At 44.2% G+C, this 23,437-nt stretch overlaps 1 protein-coding gene across 2 annotated transcripts in view; it reads right to left on the bottom strand.

Annotated features, from left to right (window-relative positions):
* The window catches only part of KAZN (kazrin, periplakin interacting protein), a 185,272-nt gene extending 162,327 nt beyond the window's left edge, over positions 1–22,945 (bottom strand). The window contains exon 1 of one of the 2 annotated variants that reach the window (XM_040533275.1): positions 21,256–22,945. In XM_040533275.1, coding sequence (XP_040389209.1) covers positions 21,256–21,982 — 727 coding nt within the window. In that variant the 5' untranslated portion in view covers positions 21,983–22,945. The remainder of the gene's footprint in view (positions 1–21,255) is intronic. The other variant, XM_040533273.1, reaches the window with a different exon arrangement.
* Positions 22,946–23,437: the final 492 nt, after the last annotated feature.

The following is a 23,437-nucleotide window of genomic DNA, read 5'->3' as shown; positions in this document are numbered from 1 at the left end:
CTGAAGCAGCAGTGAGGAATGAAAGTCTGAAAACAAACAAGCTACTTGCAACCATAAGAAGGGAAAAGAAGTTTTGACACCAGAATGATGGGAAGCACATCTGAGTCTCTAAATGCCCAGGCTGCACACTGACTTTTAAAGGTCTCACCTGCACAGCCTCTGCTAATCTCCCTATAAAAGTAGGAGGCTGAGACATATGGGCAGGATTTGACCTCCAGATCCAAGGAGCATTTATCTCAACTTGATGCTTAGTCACAACTTATTCATTTGCCCATTCCCGAGAAGAAGTTACAGGGCAAAGTCTGGATGTTTTATCTCCAAGCCTTCAGTAGGGCACAAATCTGCATCCCTCCAGGCTCGTGGTGCTCTTCTGAGAGGGCACCTGGAGCTGCTGGCAGCAAAGTCCTGCTTAGTGGGAGGTGAATGTAAAAGGGCATAGTCCCTTTTCTCAGTAAAAATCAAATTAGGATACTGACAAGCAGCTTGACTCAATCCTCTTCTTTGGCTCTCCTCTGTATTAATCTAAATGGTAATACATGAGCCTGAAAACAGCCAAACCACTTTCCGGGGGGCACTTTGCTGCAAGCCAAACTCTCTGGTCTTCCTGGGTTGCTGCTGGTGCATTAATTTTATGTGAGAAGTAATAGGAGACTTTTGCTTTTTCAAATAGTAGGAAAATTTAGTTCATTTTGCTGATCTGGTCTAGGCAGACTAGATTTTTTGTTTTCTACACTCATACCCTGCAAAACCCTTGGCCACTGGGCTACCGGCCCTTCAACCTTGTATAAATAATTTATTTTTTACTTGAGTGATGATTTGAAGCCGGGTTTTTCTCCAATTAAGACAGGGAAAAAACATTTCTTATTCTTTCCCAAAGACCACATCCACACTCTGCTGCAGATGGTAACGAAAGGGCTGACCACGCTGGAACAGGTCATCTTGAATGCAATCACACAATGGCTGCGGAACCACCAGGAGATCAGGCCCAGCCAGCACGGGTTCAGGAAAGGCAAGTCCTGCCTGACCAACCTCATCTCCTCCTGTGACCGGGTGACCCGCCTGGTGGATGAGGGAAAGGCTGTTGACGTAGTCTGCCTAGACTTCAGCAAAACCTTTTGACATGGTTTCCCACAATATTCTCCTGGAGAAGCTGGCAGCCCATGGCTGGGACAGGCACACTCTGCTGGGTTAAAAGCTGGCTGGATGGTACTGTGTTCATACACAATGAGCATTACTTGATTCTGCTTTCTTCTTAATTCAGTGAGGTCCAACCATTCATCTTTCTGACTTCTATTCCTCAAACTCAGTTATGCCTTAAATTAGTATGTGGGCTTTGAAGCTGTAAAGAAGTTGGAAAGTATTTTACAATTTCTGGGTAAGACCGTTTCCTGACTTGCCACATCTTCCCTAATTCACTATTTCCAAATAGGCAACATAAGAGATTTGGTTCAACCTCTGGATTAATTCTTTTGATTTATAGTATTTTGCAGGCTTCATTTTGAGGTTGAGAACACATGATCAGGTTTTCCTGAACAAACTGCTTCCAGAAAACGGATGGGTTGAAATGCAAGCCAAGCAAAAGAAGGAACTCATTCACTATTTCCCACTGGGGGGCACGTGTTTCACCCTGTAATTAGTAATGCATCATTATCACCTCCTTCTGCCATTGCCTTCCACACAAGGCAGAAGCGAGACAGTTACTAACCGTCAGATACATTTTTTCCCCTTTCATGGAAGTTCAAATCTGCAGTGCTGCTTCAGCCATAACCATTTCCCCCCAGGGTTACCAGACGAGCCCCTTCTCCCTCCCACCTCCTGCACTTTCTGCCTTTTAATGCCCCATTTTCATACCCTCCAGAACCACGACCCAAATCCACCTCTGATCCTCAGCAGGTGGCTGCATCTCTCTGGGGACCACTCCAGGGCTTCCCCTAGGCCATCCTGTTGTAAATGTTGTGTGCAGATAAAGCACTAGAAGTTGTCTGATGAATTTATTTCCCTGCAACTCTGCCACTCCTGAGGTTATGCTTAGGAGATAGTTTCTAAAAATGCTAATTTTAGTTATTTTTGCTACAACATTCACATTTCATAGTCCACAGAGTTTTTCAAATACCGTGCCTGTTCTGCCTGGTCTGATATTTTACATTATACATGGAACATAGACGTAGATTAGGAACTACAATAGCTCAACCACTTTTCTGAGAAAAGTCAGAACTGTAGATGCAGAGTAAGCATCTGTAGGATAAATTTATCACCACTGGAAGCGGGGGCAAATACAAAAAGCTACGGGAATGCACGTACTGTTCTCTAGTCTTTCAAATACGCTGAAATCACCTTAAATCCAAGACCTTAACAGTGCTTGTAACATTTTATTTTTAAGTGACTGTCCCTTTACACTGGCTTCCCAACTACACAAACTATTTTTCCATGTAATATACACATTAGCTTCCAGCAGAGAAATGTAATTACCATAATAAGATTCCTTAAAAATTGGCTTTTATGTTGTCAACTGCATTAAAATTTAAATCTTGTGCCAAGTTCAGAAAAAGGCTCTGAAAATGTAAGAAAAATATATGGCAAAATCAATATTATTAAGAGTGAAATGGACTAAACTGGAAGCAATCAAACCTTTCATTCCATATGAAAAAAATACTGTAAAATTATAATAAATTACTTTCATTTTATCGCTTGGTAAACTACTAGAATATCAGTGTCAACACCACAGCATTGCTCTCACTAAAGGAGCACTTCAACACTTTGAACATGGTAATATTTGCATTTTTTCTCATAGGTAACTCATACTCTACAACCTTAATGTATGTTTGTTTCTGGTTTTTAAAGCCTCTCCTATGATATTTTCCCTGGTATCATTTATTACTTAGACACTCACCTGCTTCCTTCTAAATCTTCGGGCTACTTCATCTCAGAACACAATATCCTATTGTCTCAGCACTTATATATGCCAGTTCAAAAACAAACCTACAAAAATATGGCTGGGCCCATTTTCTTTTTAAATAGCTTCACTTCCATTTGATTACAAATCACCCTGGTGGTATGGGCTGGATTTATCAACAGTTTATCTGGTTGAATTTTAGGAATGACAAAATTAAGACAAGTGGTCCAACTACCGAGGTTTATGGATGGCATTTGGGTCACTGCTGATATCAGCCCCATTTGCAGTTATATCATGTTCTGTTGCACCAAAGCAACACACACACTATTTACGTCTAGAATGCTGTCTGCTCCCATTGCGAAGTCATACAATATTTTACTTCCCTGTTCTATTACACCCATCACAGCAGTACGTGCACCTACATTTTATTCACACCTACATCTTATTCAGGAATCTTGAAGGATCAAGTGAAGCTCTAAAAGAAGAAATCTTGGAAGAGGAGGAGCATCCTTTAATACCAAAATATTTTACTGCTTTGGGACACGGGCGTGCTCCAGCTCTGAGCCCCGTGCGAGAACCCTCGGAGCCAAGTCAAAGGCTTGGATCCGCCTGCTCCAGGCACTCCGCAACAGCCCACAGATTTCAGGATCCTCACACCAGGAAGAAGGATGTGACTGTAAAAACATTTATGCAAGAAATGAAGATTTCATACCTGTCACGAATGAGAAGATAAATAGTGCCACAGCCACGCTTTCTCTTTATGCAGCTCAAAGTTGTATGCACAAAGATTAGATGGATGCAAAAAGCATTAACTTTGTCACCAGGCTTCTATAAGATGGGAAAATATAATTATCCTACTTTGCCTACAGGACTCAGGTATATGGAGAGAGAGGTTAAAAGAAAATGCCATTATTTTAGGAAATATTTGAAAAGTACCTCAATTGTCTGAGACTATCAAGAATAGTGTTTTCAGAGGACTCTGCATTATACTGAACACCAAATTATTTCCAGGGCAAGTAACCTCAGGTGTAGTTGCAGAGCTCTCAGCACTCCTGCAAATAAAATGCACTGTAAAAGAGCTGCTTGTTTTCCTTGGATAGTGTTTTAAGCCTGATGAAGTCTGACTTAAGAAAGCTTGCAGACCCTTTTATAAGGCAGAAGAAGAATCACCCATTTTACCCACAAAATTACAGCTAAGCGATAACACAAATATCGTCCCGCTGCTGCTCATGCTAATGATGACGAAGCAAGCAGGAGAGGCTCGTAGTGGCTTGTATTTCACTACCCACCAAAACTGTTACTTCGCTTCAACTTCCAGTCGTATTACAGATTTCGCCCTTTCCTTCCCCTCTTTTAAAATGCACCAGCATGAGCATTCCCTCAACACACGGTCTGAAAAGGAGATTTCCGTCCTCAGGCTGCACTCACTTGTTAATTATTCACCAACCCATACAAAATACAGCAGCATTGATCGCAAATTTGTAATTAAGGCTGACTTGGATTTTGCACTTAAAGCAGACGTTCATATTCTTTGTGCACAGTGCCCCCCACGTTCTGTAATATCAGCCCTTGGGATTTACCAACTTTGACTAAATTTGACTTCACTAGCATATTCGGCAGTTCAGCCTATATACAGGTCCTTCCCTACATGCGACATTATTTGGCTGTTCCTCAGGCTGCATGATTTCACTGGCAGACCACCACAGGCTCTGAAACAAGGTTTTACTGAAAAAAAAAAAAAGAGTTGTGTTTAAGTCAGCATTGTTTCATCTAATGGCTATGATTATCCCCAGCGTGAATGCTTCTCTACCCCATCCTTGCGCTCTCTAGAGATTGATACTGCAGACAGATAAAAGGCCAGAGGGTAATTATACCGCTTTTCATTTCCACTGATCTCAAAGTGTTCTGTAAAATGCATAAATGCCTCCCACACACAAGCCTCCGATCTAAAGGATGACCTCGTAAATACAGAAAGAAATGTTTGGTTATTTTTCAAGGATTAATAGAATAAAAACTCTTACCTTCTTCTGGAAGATTTTCTATTTTGCATCTAACCTATCAGCTTAGGTGTAGGAGCATTTTATAACAGATGCAAGTGCCTCTCCTTAACATATAGATAAGTTTGGAAATACAACCAGAATTACGATAGCCATTTTTGCATATATTCTCCCTAACCTCCAGATAAAACTCGCTAGGTTTCCAAGATAAAATAATTTATCCCATAAATACTTTTCTGACTTTTAGATCAGAATGAAAGGTCTCACACTCAGAGCTCCTCAGACAAGGGTTTTGTTGGTTTGTGGTGGGGGTTTTTGTTTTTTTTCAAATTATAGCAACAGATAAAATAGAAGAAGTCCCCCTTGCTCATCCATAGCCATGCTCCCTGTGTTGCACCAACAGTAAGAAAGCAATTTCTGTTAGTAAACCATGCAGACCTCAACCAAATCTTCCAGTTAAAGTACTTTTGACTAAGGAGGGGCCTTTTCATGTAGTTTTGTGGTTTAAAACTGCACTTCGAGAGGCCAAAGTAAGATGCTGCAATTCCTAGGCTAGCTGCTGAAATGAAAAAGGGGAATGCATGCACACGCATACGAGGCCAGATCTGTGCCCACCGTATCAGCATGTCAGCAAAATGAGACTGTCTGTGACACCCTAATGGTCAGAATGCTTTCATCTGTGGAAAAAAAAAAAATGAAGCAAGCTCACGGTGTGGTAACATTGCATCTTCCCAAAGAAATGCAAGTCAATCAGATTTCCAACCAGGAATTGTAATTTTCCTGTGATATCTGGAGAGAATAATCAATAGAAGAAAGTCTCCCCTTTGTGATTACATTACCATATGTTTCCTTGACAGGAAGGGGATTTCATCTGATAAGCTTTTAAGGAACAGGTATTTGCATCTTTGACAGCAAAGGACAAAATGAATTATTAAAAATGCTACATTACTGATTTTTATTAACCCGCATCTCATTTGCTCCCTTCTGAAGCCAAGGCGTGAGTGCCAGTGTGACGTCCCTCCAGGAGGACTGGAAGGTTAGACTGAACAGCACTCATTTTTGATTGGAAAACGAGTCATGGCCAATTATTCTAGATCTTTCTTATTCCTTTTAATAACTATGTCTGTTGCAAGGCTACTACTACGAGCATGCCCAGTGTGTTTCTACTAGTGATACACAGGACTGAAATAAATAGAAATTCTTCTTCTGGGTCAGGTTAAAAAAAAATAAATTAATTAAAGTTATCTGTACTTCTTCAGTTGGCAGAGTTTCCCCTTCCAGAATGTCTAGAAATACTGGAAATGTGGGGCTGGGTTTTCTCTTTTATTCTTGCATCTTTCACAAGCGTGCTAGAGACCCTGTGGTATCACCAACTTCAAATGAGCAGCAGCTTCTAATCCCTGGTTAACTAAGAGCTGGGAACTGGAAAATGAAAGAGTGAACAATAGTAACCCTGAAACCATATTTAAAAAAAATATATTAATTTTTATTGTCATTATGTGGAATGATCTGGCAAATAAAGCAAAAAAAACTTGGAAGGCAAAATGTGTGGCTTGGGGGAAAGTATGCAACAGCATTAAAAAAATCCACATTTGACAACATCTTTCCTTGACCACCACTGGGAATCTGGGACATGTCCAACAACCTTTCCCCCTATGGCCACAGCTGTGCCGTGGGACTCTTCTGTGGACTTCACTAACACCCAGGGGCTACAGCTGGAGAGCCTATAGGAAGAGCAGGTAGTTTTCAGAAGCGTTAAGGATTCCCAGCTCATCTTCAAATTTCCTGGTTTTATTCTTTAAAACATGAGTTTTAAGACTGTTTAGAAACCGCCAAGCTGTAAGGATTTCATAAATTATGTATGCAAATTATTACTTAAATGCTGACTACTAGAAACATCATCGCTACCTGTGTGCGTGCACGTGTGCAGCACGCATAAAGTCGGATCTAGATTCACACTTGCAAACTGCACTTAAATTTCCAAGCAGAGTGCGCCAAAGTTTCTGCATGCTACGCATTCAAGCATTTCCAATATTATGTGTTGTAGATGTTTTAGGAAGAACAATGGAGGGAAAAGTAATGAACTGAAATACTTTGCTGCAGCTCAGAACTTCACGCATGAGCGTGAAACTACAGAAGGCTTTGTCTTGCATTAAAGAAGGGAAAAAGCATCTCAAATAAGCTCTTGAACTATCCTGCTCACATATGTACACCCCGGGTGGCTTAAAATGAATGTATACTGAAGTAGCCTGCAGAAGTAACGGAGGTCTTTGCAACTTCTGCTTTATTCATGCTGCTAAGTGAACATGCTGCTGTAAATGCAGATTTGGTGGCACGAAGTACTTGTACAACTGCTGGCACTACAGCATGAAAGGGGTGCATCTCAGCACTGCAGACCCTACCGAACACATCGGGACCTGGAGCTCACAATAATCCAACAAACTTTAAAAAGGCTTTCAGGAGAACTGCAGGCAAGGGTTTCCCGTGTCTCGAGCAGCTCTGAGTTACTGCAGTAGTACCGAAAGGGACGGGGACACGTGTCCACACCAGCCAGACACCAGCAGGCAGAAGGCTGCATGGAAATGCTGCGCAGTCGTGACGCATATCTTTACTGGCACGGCTTACTGCTCCAAAAGCTGCTTCATTTCCAGGCAGCTTGTTTTCAGAGCATTGCTGCAAAAGCAAAAGTGCAAATTCCTCTAAGGAGGAAAGAGCCATTCCTCCCAGAGATCTCATTTTACACATCATGCAACAAATGCCATCGCTGCTGACTTCCGTGGCACCCCACTGTTCACGTTCCCATAACAACAGAGGAGATGCTCCAGCAGCAACCGCTCCTCACTGCTCACTTAAAACCAAAGTAGCAAAGGGTAACCAGATCTGCTAAAATACTTTCAGGATCCTCAAGGATCCTTCCTCAAGAACTCAGTCTCACAGACAGCAAAATACATCTGCAGTAACTCTTAGATTCATCCAACATCTGTTTAAGGTGTTGGAGTTTTTTGCTTTGTTGTTTGTTTTTGTTTAATATGAATGAAAACATAAGCTATTAAAGCCAAATACAGAATTCAGGCACAAAGCTGGAAAAAAGTCTTGTAGCCCTTAGTTTTCCCCAAATCACGTGTAAGCTTTACATATTCAAATTCATCAACAGTTTTGCAGCTCACAGCCTCATTTTCTACACGGAATGATGCTGTATGCAGTAACACAATGAAACCTAAAGCATTGCACAGAAAGACATAAATCACACCACACATCATAAGCTGCACGGGTGAGACACAAGCAGCAAAACAATAATAGATATGTTCATTATGAGTTCATAAAATGGATTTAAGAAAGGAAAACCTGCTAAAGGTCACTGGAAATACAGCAAGCAAAGCAGCTAATACTTGTGGAAGGAATCTTGCTCTTCCATAAAGATCTGCCACTTATTCAAGTGGCTAATGCATATGTCTTGACCAAAGGTCTCTCCAATTTGGTCATATGCCCACAGACTGAGTTAATTATGTATAAGTTTACTTAATTATTCATACATTTATTTGCCACGCCAGCCTTAGAAAATATGGCAAGTGCTATCCTTCTGACACGTTGCTCTTTACTATAACACAACAACCCTAGCAGCTTCTTCTTCATTTTATACTTATTTCTGTTTCTTTAAGGAAATAATAGATACAAGGTTCCTACTTCAAGCACATACTTGAAGAAAAACTTCACAACACATGCAAAAATAAACCCCGAAGGGAAGTGTCTTAGAGCGGACACACTTCTTTCCGTGCTGTAAAGTGGATGAAAGGAGCCATCCATCAGCCCAACAAGCATCGCAGCCCCCAGGGAAGTGCAGATTATGGGTTTGAGGCTGTAACTAGGGTGACTTCGAGGAGATGGCTACCATTCCTCACACCTGTGCACTCTGTTCTTTGGTTCTTACCGTGCCAGATCCTCTTCCCACAGTGGGATGTGGTACAGGAAGGTGGGACAGGGATGGAGCCGGGGACCATGCACTGCTCCTCATCACATCGGCCCTTCAATTGCTCGGCACCTGGATTAGCTGTTCTTAGCAAGAGTGCCATAAAAATGTTGTCATGTCTCGGTGACAAGAATTGAGAGGTCTGAGCAGAGTGTCAAGCCACGGAAAATCATTGTCTAGATGATGCATTAGAGTGCTAATGGTTTAGACTTGCAAAGGGGGAGAAAACGGTAATGCAAGCAGAAAATGGCAGATGGAGTTTATTTCCTACCATGAAATGTCATCTCTAATTCTCAGACCGCTTATGGAGAAAGGTTAGCCTAGCCTCAGGCATGCTGCTGACAAACAAATCAGTGGGTCCGAGCAGCGCCAGCCGCCCAGCGCCCACCACTCAGGCTGATGCCCCCCGCTGCCAGCCTGTGCTGTAAAGCATGCCGAGCCCCAGCTCACTGTGACTGCAAGGGCTGAAGCAGTGGTTCCTCACGTTGCAAGTGTTCAAGGCAAGTCCCTGCCAGCCCAACGCCTGGGAACGCAAAAAAAAAAAAAAAAAAAAAAAACCTCAAGGTGCTTCTCATCTAACTAATGGCCTGAGCACTGCCTGCAGGGACAGACAGAGCACAGAGATGGCTGAGGAGCTGCAAACTTCAGCAAGGAGGAATCAGAGAGGTTTCCAGAGGAACCATCAGTGTGCTAAGTCCCCAGGCTGAGACAGGCAGCCGGTTCTGAAAAATCAAACGGCATTTCTGTACCTACCACCATAAGGAACAGATACTAAAAAGTTAACTTTCTTGGGCGTGAAACGTGGCACGTAATTTTGGGTCGAGGGCTACTTCAGCTATTCCTTTTGAAACTTCTAACAACTAACTCTGGAAAGCCATCTGTTCATGTTTTAACTTTATTGGAAAAGCAAACTGGACCACTTAGCTACGTTTTCCCATCACAAATACAATTGAATCAATGTGAGTCCGCCTGTTACAGCAGCTGAAATAATTTCGCTGTCTGTCCCTGGCTGCGTCACTCAATGGCTGGCTTATTTAAACCTTCATGCCTCAGGTTTGCCACGTGCAAAATGGGAATAAACAAACAACATTTCATCAAGTGCTGGAATATTTATTAATCCCTCACGTTATTTGTGCTAATTAATAATAAAAGAGTTACTGAGAGCAATTCCCCAACAGGATTACCACTGAATTATGAGAGTAATTGTTCGCAAGAACTTTATTTGGCTAAAACCTCTTCCCTGGCAAGAAATTCTGTGTGCAGCTCGCCCTAAGCTCCAATCACATAATCGTTTTAGGGTGAGTTATTTCTGACCTGGGTAACTCCACGCTGCCTTGGGGTACGGCAAGCAGCGCCGAGCAGCAATTCCATTTTCCTTGTGCTGCATTATACTTGCCCACAACACAAAGCCCTTTGTCATTCCCTCCATCACCCTTGTCCCAGCCTCAACCCAAAACACGCACCAGGCAGAACCCTGCAGTCAGCACAGTGCACAGACCCCAGGTCACCTCAGGACCATCCATTGTAATATTACGCTGAGTTAAGTCACCTTGCTGCAGCCCAGAAGAATTTCCAAGATTGCCTCAGGCCTCCAATAAAACTCATACACAGGGTGCAGGTACATTAAAAACAGACAAACACACACCCTCCTGATGAATTTTAACGTGGACTGATACCCAGAAATGTGAGGCACTTGATGTGACACATATGAATTAAATTAAAAACTGAGAAGAGCTGAGATGGGGATGCCTGCTGCCAGGTTCAGAGCTTTCGCCCTGCCCAGTTCTACTGAGACCCTGATTAGAAAGATAAATATGAACCAAAACAAAAAGAATAAGTAATTACTGGAATTGAAAGCAAGGGCCAAAAAGAAAAAAAACAGCAAAACAAAAGTTTCTGCAAGACATGAATCATAGGACACCAAAGCTCTGATTTTGATTTCCAATTTTTTCCCCAATTTTTCTTTTTACTGCAGGTGAAATCTCCAGCACCGACCTCATACAACAGAACACTTCTTCAGCTTCAAATTCTCAGGACACGTTTATACCAAATTTGGCCTATTTGATAAACTAAATGTTGCTGATAGCAATTAAATCACTTTAAATTACCCTAATTAACCTGAAATGAACCCAAATCTGTACAGATTAGCTAACCTGACACAGCTAGCATCTTGCGGATTTAGGTTTTTGCCATGGACCTGCTGGGCTCGTTTTGCGTGCCCCATTGAGTTCCCAGGTCCAGGGGCAGCCCCGAGCTCCCAGCGGTGGGAATTTGGCCTTCCGGAGACTAGCAGTGGCAGAGAGATTACAGAAAGCATAGAAAAACCCCAGCATTGTTTTTTTTGTTTTTTTTTTTGATGCAGCAGGAACATTTTTGCATCTGTAGACCACAGACAAAATCGGCTCAGAGTAAGCAAGCTCTACCTTGCAGCGTACTCTGCCTCCCTCTCCTGGCCTCTTCCCAGGCACTGTGGAAATGGAGAACCGTACAAAGTTAAGCAAAAGCAGCATTAGCCAGATTAGGATTCTTGTTCATTTAAAACGACCAAAGCCTATAGAGCAGAGCCCTGAGGAAATCCCTTCCATCATTAGCTTACTGACCCAGCGCTGAGACTTGCAAAAGCAGATTTTGCCACGGACTGGCAGCTGTAAAAAAATGCCCAACAAAAGAAAAGATAACAGACAAGCCAAAATACCAGTAATCCCTGCTTAAAATCACAGGCATGGCTATCAAAGCCTAGCAATTTCCTCTCGGCCTTTCTTAGAAGAAATGATTACCATCACACTTCCTCATTAATCATTTTAACCTATTACAGGATGCACTCCCAAAGGCAAAGAAGAAAAAAAAAGCATTGCTCTTAATCTGGGATTCCCCAATTCAACCAACAAGAATGAAAGCAGCAGACCAAGGGAAATACGGTCAAGCCCACTGAAGGTCAAGTACAACAAAATCCCTCCTTCCACAGGGAAACTATAACTTTCCTGGAGAGCCATCCAACAGCACCAGGGCATCACTGGGTAACTGAGCTCTAAAAGATAAAATGGAAGAAAAAGAAAAAAACACGCACACACAAAAAAAAGACACGTACTACTTACAAGGCAAAGCAGCAGCTCCAACCCGCATTTGTGGTTTTGGATGGGTAAGGGTAAATGCACGCCTAATTGCTGGCAAATTTTGAAGCATGGGTGCCTGACTTCTAGACGTACACGGAGTATAACAAAATGCTGAACATCAATAGTACAATGAGCATCTTGAGAATATCATTTGCATTTTAATTTTTTTTAATTAAAGGTGTTTACCTTTTTCCATATATTCTTGGTGAACAAATAGATATTTAAATGGGAGAAAGACCACCAAAACAACAGCACTCCTTTTGGTCACTTCTGGTTCTAAGGAATATCACATTTTAACTCAAAATCCAGAAAAATCTAACATATGAAATGCCTTTTCTGGTGTTCCTAGATTTGTATTACTCTTTACAGGAGTCAATCCAATTTAAGCAATCGTGAATGTTAAATTGCCCTTATAGTTCATTTACAGTTTGCCTTGGAGATAAGCAGCCTTTCTGTACCTGCAGAAGGAGAAGCAGTTCACTCCTTACTGAAAGCAAGTCCAAGCTTATCAACCCAGGTGGCTGACGTTTATAATATTTGCTCTACTTACTAAGTATTTACTAAAGCCCTAGTTCTTGGATAAAAAAATAGCATGAAAATCTCAACTTTTATTCATAAACTCCATCTATTTACAGAGGAAGCTTAGGAACATGAATCCAAACCTAAGATGTCTTTTTCCTACTTTCTTTTTTTTAAAGGCACCAACAACTAACTGCATTGGGGCTGCCCACACCTGCAGCCCAGCCAAACCCACGGGGGTTTGCAATGAGGGCTCATCAGTTTTCACATCAGCATGTTATCAGCATGTTAACACACTCGCCAAACAGATAGCTAAGCCTCAGAAACTCCGTCTGCAATAGGAAATACATTCTCCAAGCTGAATACTGAGGTCTACAGCTAAAAGAAATAAATAAATTAAAATAAATAAATAAGCTCTACGTTTCTTCCAGAACTTTGGTCACTGGAAGCTCCGCAAAGCTCCTGGGCAGGCTGTCACCCCCAAGGTGGGACCAGCAGCGTGATGAAGACTCTGCAAACAAACTGCAGCTCCCTTGGAGGGTGAACCTGGCAAACGGCTGAGCAGAGGCAGTCAGCGCTCCAGCAGCTGGGAACTGAGGGTGCAGAGCGTGAATTAACCCATGCAGAGCTCTGTGATGCCACAGCCAAGTTGCTCTTAATGTTTCCAGTTCGTTTAAGAGCACTGAGGCACTCGTGCACAATGCTGCACCTCCCCACAAAGCTCACCCAGGAAAGCATCGAGCCCTTCGTGTCAGACCTTTGTCAAGGAAGCCTTAAATACTGGAAGAGAAACAAGGACGAATGAAAAGAAGGGACCCTGGAGGTGCTGGGGCAATCATGACAAGGGGCTGACAGCTACTGCTTTGGGAGATGTTAGCAGGGCTGTCGGAGTGCACAGGATTTGTCCTGCCTTCCTGAGCCCAGGCAAACACAGCTCAAACACCGCTGTTGTCCTAATTCCCCAGACATGGATGGGTTTGGATCAAGCATTACAGACATCACGTAACTGGCTTCGCGGTAGGCAGCAAGAAACAGCAAATGGCATCCACAAGAGTCACGGACCGAACAAGGAGCAGCACATGAACAGGGAATAATTCCCATGAGTTCTGCAGGCTGGAGGAAGGGCAGAGCCGTCCATTTTCCTTTCCCCTCACCAGCCACACAGCAAAGCAGAGCCCATTAATCTGGGAGATCCCAGGACTGGCCATGGCTTTGCAAGCTTTTGCGCTGTCCTCTCCCTGCTTCCCGCTTCCTGGCGGTGCCAGCATCCCTGCACCCTCAGCCTGCAACCCTCGCTGCTATTTTTGGCAAACCTGAGCTGTTTAATCTTGCAGAGTCACCGAAGCATGCTGTGCCTTTGTTTTGGTGTTTGCAAAACCAAGCTAATAATAAGCACCGCTGTAAAATAACTTGAACAGCTCAGATGAGGGCATGAACTATTTTTATCCATGCAGAAGGATGCTGCAGGGAGAACAAAGTTTCATTTTGCTGTGAGTTGTGGCTATGCTAAGAGCTGATGCCTTTTGTTTTATCAAGTCTTTACAGAAACATTCTGAACTTTACAAAATTTAATTTATTTACTTTTTTAACCACTTATATGAGTGCTGTAATTGCAGTGCAATTAGTGTGCACACAGAATACAACCCACCACGCTGCAGATGACAGCAACAAGGACTCCTGTCCCTACAAACTGCATCCAGCAGTCAGGGAAGACAGGAACAGCAGAAAAACAAACCAAGGGGATGCTCTAGAACTTACCCTCAGCACAGCAGTAGCGCAGCCAGACGGGCAGAGCAACACCGGTGCAGAGCTGGTACCGGGCTGAGCGAGCTGCACCACAGGCAGGGCTCTCGGCAATTTGCTCCAAGGTCACCAGCTCGAGCTGTTTTGCACCGTTCAGAAGTGCTTTTTGGCTCGAGCCTTACATGCCAGGATTGCAGAAATAGCCAGATGCATAGCTGATAAGATACTCCTCGTCTGCAACCTTCTTGTTGTGACTCTTGGGGCACAGCTACGTTTTCTTTTTCTTCGATTCCTATGCAGGAAAACCATCAGTTTCTGCATGCTAACCCATTTCTTCATTACAAGAAGGTTTGATGGCACCACACCTTTGTTCCCAAAATTAACAGCGTTGAAACGTAGCTTCCCCAGCTCATACCACTTAAATATTTTATCTCATTCACAAATCAGGATAACATAAATATGTTCCAAGAGTATTTCATTTTGGCTCAGCAGGAATGTTTTGCTTTGGAAAGGCTCAAACGTTTTTAATTTCATGATTGCAGCCATCACATTAACGTGATAAAGTACGATGCCGGCACCTTCCATAACTGAAAGCTACGGTGAGGGCTCAAATCAAGCACCTTGTGCAATGTCTCTCATTCCACTCTTTTTTTTTTTTTTCCAATGGTTGGCCATTAAAATTGCCTCAGAGACCCCAAAAGAAAGAAAGAAAACCAATTCACGGTTGTAGTTGCAAGTCTCATCATACCCGTGCTTTCAGTTCATTACTTTGGCATCATAAAAGCATGGTGACTGCTTTCAATCTGAAGGAATTATTACATCTTTACACTTTGCTACTTGCAAACATTAATTGACAAAAGCAAATTTGTCTGTCAAGAACAGGAATGAACACTTCCCCTAATTTAATCAGGAGTAAATCAGCTGGTGAGCCATTAGCACACAGATGCTGCAATAATTGAGTCCCTCCATTGAGGTGACAGGGAACAATCTATATTTTATTTATTCTAAGAAAGATTTTCAGTATTTCCTTTCTTCTCCTCTGGTATTTTCTTCTGCTTTACAGAGCAGCTATTTCCAGGGGACAGGGGAGCACCTAGATCCCCATTTTTGGGGAAAAAAAAAATGCTATTTTCCTCCTGGGGTGTACCAGATAATTGTCACTTTTTTTCTTATTAAATCCCTAGTAACAGCTCATTCCATTGGGCAGAAAGCAAAAAAAAAATATTAGTGATCTTACCATTTCATTTCTGTGGCCCCATAATCTGTTCAGCTCAGGTGGGAGCATGCCATCTCCCCAAGAAGTTTTCTACATATTGCTTTTGGGGGAGAAATAAATGGGTTTTCCTGCTAGTGCTGGAGCTGGCCCTGGACAGAAGCAGATTATCTTGTTCTCCCGCAAAGCGCAAGGCTCAAAGGACATTTGGGGCAGTTTGATGCATTTCTTGTCATCTCAGAAAAATGGGATTTGGGGGTTGATGAATGCAATACCTCCTTCTACATAGACACAAAGATTGCTACTTGGCGTGACACCGCTGTGCCCAGAGAGCTGCTGGGGCACAGAAACCTGGACCATCTCTTCCCTTTCTCCATCCCGAGGGAAGAGAAACCTCCAAGGGCAGGCAGATTTAGTACGAGGGGGGAAAAAAAAAATCATCATTTCCACCACCTGCCATCAAATTTCAGCAAAATAAAAGTCAGGCTGCAATTTGGTAAGGCTGCAGTAAATAATTCATTGGTCCAGGTTGCTCCGGGGCTGGCCAGCAGCCCAACAGCCCCCAGCATCACAAATCTATCACCCAGGCTCATGGGGCTCACTGAACACATCCCACCTCATCCACCTGACACCTGCTCTTGCCTCGAAACCCCTGAAGTCTGCTTCTGCATAGAGCTGGCCGGTGGCACACAAATTAAGCAAGACCTCCTGCAATCATCTCGGAAGCAAAGTCTAATTGCTATACACACGCATCTTCTCTTGGGTCAGTATAAGCAGAGAACTGTTAGCGTGAAAAATTTATTACCGACTAATGCACGTAGGAAACCTAACGTACAAAGTACCAGAGAGCACGTTGCCAGCCCGGATTCGGCATGGTCTTAAACCAGCTGATCCAAGCAAGTTTTATGCTCACTGCCCGTGTTCTTGCCACCCACGAGAGGGAAGGAGAGCTGCCCCAAGGTGCTCAGATGCTCCTGTGCTGGAGCCTGAGCTCATGGAGCTTGGGGACACCCAGGACCAGAAACTTGCCACAAGAACAAAAGCCAAGCCCAACCACCTGGGCTCCAGGTGAAAGGATTGAAACCAGATCCTGGTTAGTTGGTGATTAATTAAATCAAGAAAAAAATACAGCAGAAATTAAAGGACAAAAAAAAAAAACAACAGTAAATTGTCATGGCCCCAGCCTTATTTAAAAGGGTCAGAGATTTCCTTCAACATCTTGTAAAGGACAGATTTTTTTCTATAAATTCTTCCCCAGTTGTCTGATGTAAACTTTCAATCAGAAATTATATGAGTGAAGTTTTCTTTAAAAAAGGACTTTGTAGAGATTTGTGGATTTGTAGCGCAGCCATCAGCGGGACGCAAAGTATGCATATTGGCTAATATATATATAATTGCAAGATAATACATAAAAGTTTCAGTGCAACATCTTAAAACCCAACTGATTTCTCAGTTACTTAAGCCCTCTTGCTCATTCAGATCATATCTTGAAACAAGTTCCTTATTTCACAACCAATGGAAAATTAACTGGCAAGGTATAAAAAACCTGAGAGCCTAACAAATCAGCAGCATCCATGAGCCAAAGAATTGATGGAGAATGACAATTACCATAATGGAGCAGTGAGTCAGAGAACAATATGCAGAGATAAGTCCAGAAAACTGCATTTTGCTGAACAAGATGCTTGGAATTTGCCCACGTATAAAGAAAGCAGTTTCTCTGCTAAGCTCAATTCCTCAGGGGAACCCTCAGCTCTCCTTGAGATCGAGTCTCACTCCCTGTACTCAATATTACGGGGGGGGGGGGGTGCAATACCCTTCAGATTGTTACCATCTCTCCCATTTTTAAGTTTGGTAGTTCTGGTTATAAATCTTTCAGATTTTTTTTTAATCAAACTGTCAAATGGAAAAAAAAACTGCAGCCTTCTATTGACAGCATATTTTTGTTTGAACAAAATTTACAGCATGAAACTGTGCCAGAGTGAGGTGCAAATTCATGCTCCGATCAAGAAGCATCACCCAGCATTGCCTGGTGAAGAGGACATCCAGCTGCAATGGAAGATTTAGCACTGGGTTATAAAGCCAGCCTCCAGTTACTGTTTTTGGAAATCACTGGCTCTGTAGTTCGGATGGAGCAGGTGAAAAACCAAGCAAGCAACCCACATACAAAATGGAAACCTTATTCACCAAGCAATCCTGGATAGGAATTACCATCCCTCTTTTGAAATTACACTCTCCTGAAAGGTGACTGTGCCCCCAGCTGACACTAAGCTCTCTCCTGCATCAGGCAAATTTAATGCACGTGGCAGCAAGGATTTACTGCCCTGGGTAGCCAGAGCAGTATCAGTGAACCAAACCAGGGAGTTAAGCCAGCCGTGCTATAAAACCACAGCCTTTCTACCTGCGCTATATCCTGTGCTCAGTGCAAACACAAAAGCCCAGGTAATTGCAAGGAACACACCCCAGCAAACAAATTTTTATTGGGGCATGATAAATAGACGGCAAGCGGCAGCAGTGCAGTAGTGTACAGTTCCAAAGTAGAAGGCTCCTTCCAAAATTCATTTTCTATGCAACGTAAAAGTAAACAGCACTCCAGAGGTTAAATAAAGATCAAGGACTTGTGCAAAGTGCAGAACAGCTTCGGAGCAGGGCTCCCATATGACAACATACTCTTTAGACTAATACTGTCATTACCATCGCACTTCCTAGGGTGTTATGCAAATCTACAAACACAATGCATGAATAATCAGTAAATTATGCAGAATCAGCTGCACAGAAAACTTTTCAAGTCTTCTATCAAACGGAAAGACAAGCAGCTGGCAGGAGAAAAGTTAACTTTGAAGACGTTAAATATTTGTTTTTCAGAGCATGTTACCGATACACTGCATTCAGCAAGAAAGAGATGTGCAACAGGGCAGGCTGCTCGGCCACGTGTCCATCCTCTGCTCTCGTTTTCCTGAGGACAGAGGCTGCTACACAAAACCTAAGGGTTGTTCTGCAAGCAGGCTCTTCTTGCAGGTGCTGTGGAGGAAATGAGTCCCTGTCACCCCGAACTCCCAGATCTCCATGCAGAATGAGCAATTCTCTCTTACAGCATTTGAAGAAAATCCCTGAAACTGAGGTTCAGTTCACTGCGACTCTCCAGCCTCGTCCTGCTCACCCAAAAAGCAGTAGGCATCCCCATTTATACAGGGAGGACTTTATCTGAGAGGAAAAGCTTCTCCCTTGATTTCTTTTCAGCTAACAAACGTGACATCTTCAGATAAATCTGGGAATCTTCTGGGCAAAGTCTCCTACCCTTGATCAGAAACCTACTGAAGCCAACAGCTGGACTCGGATCATTTTCAGGTAGACTATGAACTTCAGAGGTGTTGGTTCTGGGTTGGTTTTGTGATTTTGTTGTTTATTTTTGTGTGTTTCTTTGTGTTTTCTTTTGTTTTTGTTTGTTCCCACACACCTCCTTTCCCCCGCTGGAATAAAAGCCAGAGCTCCCGTTCTAGCATTCTGGCTTACTTGCAATGTGAAAAAGGCAGATGTGTAGAAAACATGAGATCTTTCCAGATGGTACCTGAAAGCTGTGCTGTCGAGTCTGATTTCTTTAGAGTTCAGCATTTCTCCAGGCACATAGTTTGACATTTAATTAAGGCCAGGACCTTTATCATTCAAGCACATTGCAGTGCTATTAAAAAAAACAGATGCCACTAACAACAGGAATGTGGTACTGAGTGTCTACAAGCCTTGCTTGTGAAGTCTGGACTGTACAGGTCAAAATTTGACTCTGCATAGCTCCTCAGATAGTGATGTTGCAAAAGAATCGCTGGGGCAAGACCTGGTTTTATGGTTTCTGACGGACTTGCACAGCCCAACATGATGTAGGGCCCTTTCACAGCTCTACCTCAATGTCATTTGTTCAGAGGCACAACTGAGTGTCTCCAGCTTTGTGTCCCACACCTGCATCCTCTCCCTTTTCCTCAGGGCATCCTTCCCATCTACATCAAAGCCCCAGAGGACAGTGACAGCTGGGGTAGACAAATTGTGCAAGGTCCTGTAGACACAGACCTATTCTCAAACACACCCACTGAAGTTCTGCTCTCACGGATGCTGAGTATATATTGCTGTTGCCATGAAAATACGAAGCTCACATAGTCACATCACACACACGCTACCTACTCATTTCTCTCTGAATGTCAGCGGTATTCACAGCAGCATCCTTACCTCACATTGCACCTTGTACCCTAGCAATACCTCTACAAAAGCAATCCCACAGAAAACCTTGTGGTTGAGTTACTGGGGAGGATTCAAAGGCCCTAAATTTGCAGACATCTGCCTTGGTGAGAAAGGGAAAGGAAGAGCAAACACCACAATATTTTCCACCTGTGCTTTCCCAGCTGGTTGGTCTTACTCATGTGGAAAACAAACTGCTTGCACAGGACCAGGGCTCTCTAACTTGTCTCTTCCATGTATAGCACTCAACGTAGTGGATCCACAGCGTTGGGACTGATTCCATACCCTGTAACATGAAAGATGAATACCAAACCCTCTTGGAAAACTTGCTGACATTTCCTTGGAGGCAGCACTATGATCACAGGCTTGATAAACTGAGCAGTCATCAGCAAACGAGTCACTTTCCTAACTCGACCTGTGAAAGTACCATGAGAGTCACAACAGAAGTCACACTGAGATCTGCAGCAAAACCCCAGTGTAAAACATTTTTGTTCTGACTACACAAATATGAACACGACAATCCAAATGTGAGTAGTTAGAGAATTGGCTGGGGAAAAAACAGAGAAAAAGGGGCAGAGAAAGAGTGGACATTTTGGTGCATGTATCTTAGCTAATGTGTTTCTCCAACGCAGCAATAAGAATAAGCCAGCACATCTCAAAGCGAGCACTGGAAATTGATAGTGAGTGTTGCTGAGGTATCAATAAAAAAAAAAGAAAAAACACTGAACCACAAACTTTTCTCCACAGCCATGAGCAAACAAACACATCCATTCTCTAAGCTTCTTGTCCCCAGGGATAAGAAGAGAGAGCAAGTCTCGTCAAAGTCATTAGGCCAATCCATTAATCTTGGGAGCTCAGTTTGAAGGAGGATGCTAGCACTTAGCAGAGCAGTGCTTCATAGCACCTGTGCAGATCCACTGAAGGAAAACACCAAGGAAGATGTGGGTGCAGTCAGGCTACACACTCCTTCTTTAATTACTAAAAGGTGTAAGCACAGATAATCAGGCAAAGCCATGACAAGTTACACACATGAAAATAATTAGGAAGTGGAACAATTTAGGTGCTGCAGTTACACAAAAAGCCATAAAAGGAAAAACCCAAATACTTTGCCTTTCACAAAACTGAAAACTAACAGAGAACCTCACACCTAGAGAAGCTTTGTGTAGCAAGTCCCCATTCAAGACAACAAGTTGACCTCCAGCTTACAACGTTATTTTGAAGTAATTCCTACGTTTGCGTTTTGAAAGTTGCTGTATGTGTCGTGTACGCACCGAAGCTTAACGACGCTGTAAGGCTCAGAGCGCCTTGTTCTGCTCCATGCTAACCCAAAACACGCAATAACCCCAACCCTTGCCTCAAATGCATGACCCCACTCAGACACAAGACTTTTAACCGGTTCAGGGAGGAGGTGAAGCAGGTGGACAGCCGCAACGGGGCTCATCCCCGCTGTCCTTTGGGAAAACAGCGAGCTTTGGGGAAGGACCTGGGAAAGGGGCCGGGGAGGGAAGGGACGAAGGGCATCGCCAAGCCGCAGGCGGTGCGCTGGGAGCCGGGCTCATCCCACTCCCCCCCCCCGGTCCCTCCCTTACCTGCTTCCATAAGCTGGCACTGCTGCCCGAAAACTTGCGAGAAGGTGACGGGGCCTGCAGGGCTGGAGGTCGCCGGCGAGGAGTCCATGGCTCTCTTCGGGTCCTTCGCGTTAGTCATGGGCAGAGCCCTGCAGCTGCCCGCGGCCCCCAGGGGAGCTCCGTGCTCCCCCTCACGGGGAGAAGCCAGCCGCCCGCTGCCGCTGGGCTCCGCCGGGAGCTGCCCCTGCCGGGAACCGGGGCAAGGGCACCGCGGGCACCGGGGGCTCCTGGCGCTGGGGGGGTGCTCCGGGAGCTGCCCTCGTCCCGGCTCCGAGTCCCAGGCTCGCTCCGGGAGGCCGGAGGAGGCTCCCGGCTCGCGGCGGCAGCAGCCTCCGCGCCTCGTGCCTCCCTCACAAACCTTCCCCCGGCAAACCGGGCGGGGGGAAGAAGGGGGACGGAGGAGGCCGGAGCCGCGCTGCGATGCCGCCTCCTCCGCCCCGCTACGGCGGCCCTGCCCCCGGCCTCCCCCCAGTGCTGCGGGGCCGCAGCTCGGCGTTAACCCCTGCCCGGCCGGGGGCAGCCCCCGCCGCTTCTCCTGCCTCGGCCCTTGGGCCCTGTTGGAACTGTTCCCTTGTAAACACCGGCCGGGTTGGGGGTGGGGGGATTGTTGGTTGGTTGGTGGTTTTTTTTCTTCAGGGATGGAGGGCCGAGAGTTAACTCCCAGACCAGTCTGACACAGCTGATTCATCTTTATTTTTAAAATATCCAATGCAAAGGATGCTGACTCTGGGAGCTTTGCATAATTTTGTCCTCCATGAGTCACTGGCACTGTCTTTGGGAGGACAGGTCACCAGCCCACCACAAAAACAGGCTGGGGCCCAGCTGGAGACAAACCGGGCAGATTCCAGCAAGGGTCTGGCCACCTCCAGGCCTTCTTGCCCCTTCCTGCAGGCAGCCGAGGCCATGGGACTCGCCCAGGGGCATAAGGAGAAGTTTTAGCGGCGGGAACTGAAGCCTGGGCTGCTCACTGCCACCAGCAATGACATTGCACAGTGTGAGCTTGGCTTGGAACTGGCAGCCCCCAGAAAATCCCAGTTTCAGCACTTCCTTGTGCCTAGCCCTCCTCAAAGTCCAAAGAAACTGGCAGATCGTAGAATCGATAAGGTTGGCAAAGACCTCCAAGATCATCTGGTCCAACTGTCCCCCCTTACAACCACCATCACCCAGAGCAGTTGAAAGGCTGCTGAACTGGGCCTGGGCTGGAAGCTGTTGCCTCCCACCAGGTGGCTCCTTCCTGTACTGGTTTAAATGGTTTTAGGCTTCTATCAGCAAAGTTTAAACAGAGACATCTTTGCATGTTCATTTTTGCTGACACAGGAACAATTTCTGTCCTCGCAAGCAGAAGAGAGATGTTCCACTTGACCTTCTCGTCTGCTATATGAAGAAAAGAAAAAATTGGCCATGTGGTTTGGTCCACATGACTTCAGCATTCAGGTATTGATTTCAGTCGCTGTTTTTCTCCTCCCTGACCTGCAAATATCGAAGGCTCTTCTCACCGTTACCAAAGCAGCACAAGCAAAACCAGCCAAATGCACTAGGAAGTGGAAGAATTAAGGAGTTTTCTGAAGTTCAGATATACTAAGCAAGCTGCATGTTTCTTTTTATGCCGCTACCCAATTTACTTCATGCCATATAGCTTTCATGAAGAAAAAAGAAGGGCTTGAGATTTAGTAGAATGATAATATCCAAATTGCATATGGTACTTTGTATCATCATCCATACATCTCACAGTGGGGAATTACTATTATATCCCTCCTACAGAGAGAAAGCTGTATTATAATAATAATTAAAAAGCTTTGTTCAGATCTAGTCTCCAACATTACACAGAGAAAATAATGTATTAATAGGACATCTCATTATCATAGAATTATAATTATCATTGTTTTATGAGTCTACAAGAAATTATGTCAGATGCTCTTGTCATTATCAGATGTTCTTGTCATTAGAGCAGAGAAGGGGATGGGGGGGAGAAGAGGGACGTGCTCGAAGTCTTGTCCTTGTTATCCCACCGACGAGGACAGGGCACTGGGCCGGTTCTATTGCCTGTTCACTCTCTTTGCCAGGGCAAACTCGTTTGGACAAAGTCTGCTGATATTCGAAACCCACAAGCCCAAGTTCTAAAACGATGCAAAAAGTCAGAAAA

Source organism: Cygnus olor, chromosome 21 (genome assembly GCF_009769625.2).
Source record: "Cygnus olor isolate bCygOlo1 chromosome 21, bCygOlo1.pri.v2, whole genome shotgun sequence".
Lineage (NCBI taxonomy): Eukaryota > Metazoa > Chordata > Aves > Anseriformes > Anatidae > Cygnus > Cygnus olor.
This window is presented reverse-complemented; position numbering and strand designations above follow the sequence as displayed.